Here is a 5,292-nt window from a genome sequence, read left to right as displayed (position 1 = left end):
TCCAACAACTACATTTAAGAACTGTGTACGTATGTGCCTACATCATTGGCTTTCACGACTCCATCACGTTCTAAACCATTTATTATCATATAATTTGTGTACCAAATGTCAAACAATAATTTAAACATCTAATAAAGGAAAGAAAAATAAACCAAGTACATTATATTAGTATGTGAATACGTATAACTGTAATGAGTATTCCGGTAATTGAATTTCTTATTGATTGATGTTCCTTTGGTTCATCGATCAGTGTTTCTGACAATCATGATTCTGTGTTACAAGCAAAACCTTAACTGGCTAATAGAATCTGCGAATGCAAATTTGGATACAGTTACAAGAAAAGTATACGCGTGAAAGGTTTATAAAAAATATAGTAGTTCAGACAAATTATAAAAATATTAACATAGTATATGAAAATTACAATAGCATATTAATTCGTCGTTTACATCCTTTTAGCTATAACATTCTACATATATATAAACAAATATTATCATTGTTTTCAAAATTACATAATCTAGACATTTCTGCAAAATGAACAAGTATCTCATAATAAGAAACGTTATCAAGAAGAACAACAATGTTTTATCTTTTAAAAACTTTTCAAGAAAATCATACTCGAAGCAAAATAGCGTTGAATTTTCTTAAAATAATGTCGTTTTGTCAAGATAAAATCTTTTTGTTGGATATTATTTCGAGGACTGTCAGACTTAAAATGAAAAAAACGAAATAATCCATTATTAAAAATTGCTATAATATCAAAATATTCATTAGCGTTATTTTTCAAATAACAGTACTCAAAATAACGGATTGCAACGAACGATTTTTCATTATTATTTGAAATAAAATTTTGCCCGGTCTGCACGGTATCCGCGAAATTAATCAAAATCCAGGGAGCGTCCTGTATCGTTCGAAATCCGCCGTCAGCCGTCGTATATTTATCAGGGAGCGTCTAGTGGCCCTCGAGCGCGGCGCTTTTTCACAGAAGAAGATAGTCGGGGAAAGAGAAAGATAAGTAGAAAGAGAGAGGTAAAAAAAGAGGGAGAGCGGCTGTGAAAAGGAAAAAAAGGAAGAGAGGCATATACCTGTTCCACGCGCTCGCGCTCGCGCTTACACACACGGTCGCAGGCGTGGGTCCACGCGCCCGTGCGCGCGCGCGCGAGCGCTCGCTTAAGCACGCGGCCCGACGAGCACGCGTGCGCCCTAGTACGCGCACGTACGCAACCAAGCACGCACGCGAATCCAGATGGAGGGGAGAGGGTCGATGGATGGGGATCGGCGCGCGCCATGGCCCAATGGTGGGAAGAACGGCTCACGTCTTACACCCCCTGCCCTCTTCTGCCCATCGACGAAGCCAACTTCCCTCTGCTTGGGCCCACATATCCACCGAACCCCCTTTACTCCACCACCAGTAGAGTCACTACTTTTGCTTCTCTACACCCCCTCCTCCCGTTTCTTCTTCTTCTCCGTCTGTTTCGTCCTCCCCGTCTCTCTCCGTCCTGTTCATCTCGCGTGCCATCGTCTCTCTCGGCCAGATCTCTGGACCAGCTTTTCTTTCTCCCGGTAACTGTTCAAATTTCGATCCCTGGTCCGTCGGTGGGGATTGGACCCTTACGCGTGCGCCAGTGTCTCTCACGCATCGCCCGTATTATTTTCAATTTTACAATAACAATGACTATTCTCCGAACCTATTGTTTCTATGAATTACGCAAGTTGCTGGATATCGTAAAATTCAGAGATTCAAAATTTGTCGCAACGACGAGTACCGCTGACGAGCCTACTGTAAACTTTTATGCGAAGTTTTTGGTTTCGGCACCGACTTGAAAATGTAAATAATGGTTTTTAGGCAGATCCGGATCTTTCTGTTATCAGCAGTTTATTAATTTTGAGGTCTGTTAGAAATGGTCCTTATTTGTTACAAAATGTAGACAGTGTATAAACTGTCACAAAGTTTATACATGTTTTTGTTAGTTTGCATTTCATCTATTTATTATTGACATAAATGCATAAAATTCGCAGTCTAGTGATTAGTGTGGCTACATATCACGCAACTAAAGGATGTTCGGAGTTTAGTCAAGCATTTAGCACTCACCTATTCAAAAAGATAAATCATCAACTATATTTGGATAATAGAGAAATACTAGACAAGGCACAACCTACGACAAGCACTAACAAGTACGTTAATCACTAAGTTGATCTTGTTGCGATCTAAGTGTTTCAATTTCAGAAAGTGGAACAATCAATTTTATTGAAGATTCTATGAAGTTCGTACGTATAGTTCTTCTGCAGTATATGTTCTAATACTAATTATCCTATAGAAATCGCAAAAATTACGTCCCCAATACACGAAAATTCGTGTCTTCGAAAGCTGGCCATACAGTCCGAACAGCAGCTGATTTTCAAAGTTAGCTTTTCTAACTTCCAAGAAACTCGAGGTAGGAATTATCGGCTGGCTCGATAAATGCCCGAGGGTATCATCTTCAAATATCCAAATCAGCAAACAGATTCGAACGGCGGAGCACGAGGGCAATTCAAGATGAGAATCTCGGTCGTAGGGCCTGTGGTGGGGATTCCAGGGGTATGAGGCACTGCAGGCCGCCGGGAACGGTGGGAAAGGGGAGTACAGGGGTTTAGGGCCCGGTATCGAGTATGGGGTCCGTGGAGGGGATAGGCGCGTGCCCGCCCTGGCTATATAAGGCCTCGAACCCTTCTTGGCAAGGCATTTCGGGAGCCAGGTCCGTACCATCAACATTGAGGGTGCGGTCGTCTTCTTAACTCGTGAAACTCCGTTCGCAAGCGACGACGTTTTCCCAAGATTTTTCCCATTTGTTCGCGTCGCGTGTACTCGTCCAAGGTGTTGAAAAGGGGTTAAACTGTTCCACCGTCGAGCGAGGATTTCTCAAGGTCACCTGGCACGCGTTGCCGCGCTCCTGTAGTGGGGGATCAGTGATATGACCTTAGTGGCGTCGAAGGAGGGGAACGTATTGCCCATCATGTTGAGCGTCCAGCAGCAGCATCATCACCATAATCTCCATGGGTCGTCTACAACCAGTGCTCAAACCCATCGCGGCAACGTGATAGTCTCCACGGGCAGCATGCCGTCGAATGACATAAAGATTCAGCAACACGGTTGCAAGCGATCCAAGATATACGGTCAGACTGGACCGTACGGGGCTGTCCCCCATCAACCGGCTTCGGTGGCCAGAAGGAATGCGAGGGAACGGAATCGTGTGAAACAGGTGAACAATGGGTTCGCTACTTTGAGGCAACATATCCCTCAGAGCGTGGCCCAGGCTCTCGGTGGAAGCACTGCCGGCACACATGGCGGGGCCAGAGCTGGTAGTAAAAAGTTGTCGAAAGTTGAGACGCTTCGAATGGCCGTAGAGTACATCAGGAGTCTTCAGCGTCTCCTGGAGGACCATGACAGCGGGTCCGACGCGAGTGTGTCTTCGCCAACGTCGTCCCCACCATCCTCCACTTCCTCGTCCACGTGTGGCTCTGCTAATGGAATCGGAGTCGAGTCGAGTCACCACTCGGCCGAATTGAGACTGCGCGGGAACATGAACGAGATCAGACATCACAGTCCCGACATGCACCGACACCTCCGACAGAATCCCAGTCCCACGTTCGTAACAGCGCCTTGTTCCGAAGCTTCCAGTTCACCGACGCCCAGTTTCGTTTCCGAGACATCGTCAGCTGGCAGCCAGGGATACGGTACTTCCGGCAACCTCTATACTGCCCATTCCGACGGTTACGATAATTACGAGCCCATGAGTCCAGAAGACGAAGAACTTTTGGACGTTATCTCCTGGTGGCAACAAAGTCAATGAGAGGTGCCAACGTCGCATCCAACGTGGTTCTTGTTCTTCTTACAAGGTACGTGTCGTGTTTTCATTTTGTTGTCGTCTCAAAAATGTCTCTGATAGATTCGTGGAAAACATCCGAACATTTTTCCTTAATTTAGGAAATATTTCGAATTTGAATATTCAAAGATATTAATCGTATACAATTTTTCTGATTAAATAATGTATACATTTTTAAGAGTTTATATGCCCTATGATTCGTTTTCCACTAATCTAACAGTCACGATTAATATATTATTATATACCTGTAAACATTTATGCAAATTTGCTATTAAATTACGTTAGAATACATATTTCAGATTTGCATAAAAATTGCAGTCTAATTATCATTGTAATGACTCTGTTCATAGCTAATTTTTTACCAGAAAGTCTCGTATTTTAAAATCAACGGAGCTTGTAGATTCGAAACTGACAGAAATTCGATTTGATAAAAACATTAATTATAATATTATCTATAGCAAATCTTCTGAAAAAAAAGATCGTTTGTTCGAGATTCCAGGGGTTCAGACTATTTTCGGAAAGCTTCTCACCTCCCGCGCTTTTCAGCAACCGTAAATTTTATCCGTGAGGTAACATCCGCGTTACCGAGGAAATTCAAAGGAGTTTCCGACCAGATTTGTGACCTTGCCCCGTGACAATGGTACGCGCGACCCCTCGCTGAAACTTGAGCCATTCAAATCGCAGACTCCATTCAGTGGGTATACATTCGAGAAGCGACGCTTTTGTGCCCGATTTCTTTCACCATTCGCTGACACACACACACATGTGCGCGCGCGCGCGCACCGACGTGTACGCACACGTGACACGTTTGTGTGTCAGTGTCGCTCCTACCGTTTTTTTCATCCCTCTACGGTCCTCTACCATCGGTATTCGAAGACTTCATTGCATCAAGCACGTCTTTTCCTCGCCGCGATGTAATTTTCATAAAAATTTCGCGAACGTAAATTACAGTTGTCTCATAATTTCTGAAACATCGATTCACGTAAATCTATTTACACGACTTCGAGGTTTGATCGATTGCGTAACGGTCTCCGATCCGAGAAACTGAAAATTCGAGCGCCCATTCAGGTTCGATTTCACTCGGGGATCGAAGTACATAAATGTCCTGCCGAAGTTTTCGTCGTTATTCACTATCCTCCTCCATTTTTCATTTACCTCGCCTTCTCGTTCTGGCAAGAGACGATTTCGCCCGCTGCGTTTAACCTGAATGCATCTTCCAGGATATTTCAGTCTCCCTTTTGTGGGTTTTTGAACCGGTACGCTATTCTTTCGTCTCTCTTTTCCTCTCTCGGTCTCTCCCTTCCGATTTCTTCTTTTTCGTTGGAGTCCCTTCCAGTAAAACCGCCCTTACCTGAAATCATCCCCTGCTTCGCTTCTATACCTGTGACAACCTTCGGCGGTTCAGTTTTCAGCAAGAATAAATTTATAAACT

The 5,292-nt window shown here is 43.9% G+C and overlaps 1 protein-coding gene across 1 annotated transcript; it reads left to right on the top strand.

Annotated features, from left to right (window-relative positions):
• The first annotated feature begins 2,948 nt into the window (after nucleotides 1-2,948).
• LOC144474910 (achaete-scute complex protein T3) lies at nucleotides 2,949-3,827 on the top strand. The gene has a single exon (XM_078190300.1). It carries the CDS (start codon nucleotides 2,949-2,951, stop codon nucleotides 3,825-3,827), a length of 879 nt encoding a protein of 292 aa, XP_078046426.1.
• The last annotated feature ends 1,465 nt before the right edge of the window (nucleotides 3,828-5,292 follow it).

The sequence above is a fragment of the Augochlora pura genome, chromosome 9, assembly GCF_028453695.1.
Source record: "Augochlora pura isolate Apur16 chromosome 9, APUR_v2.2.1, whole genome shotgun sequence".
Classification (NCBI taxonomy): Eukaryota; Metazoa; Arthropoda; class Insecta; order Hymenoptera; family Halictidae; genus Augochlora; species Augochlora pura.
The sequence above is the reverse complement of the archived record's forward strand: the minus strand, read 5'-3'. Positions and strand labels throughout refer to the sequence as shown.

Excerpts from the sequence above, each read along its gene's own strand:
- LOC144474910 (XM_078190300.1), top strand. The coding sequence starts at position 2,949 with ATGACCTTAGTGGCGTCGAAGGAGGGGAACGTATTGCCCATCATGTTG.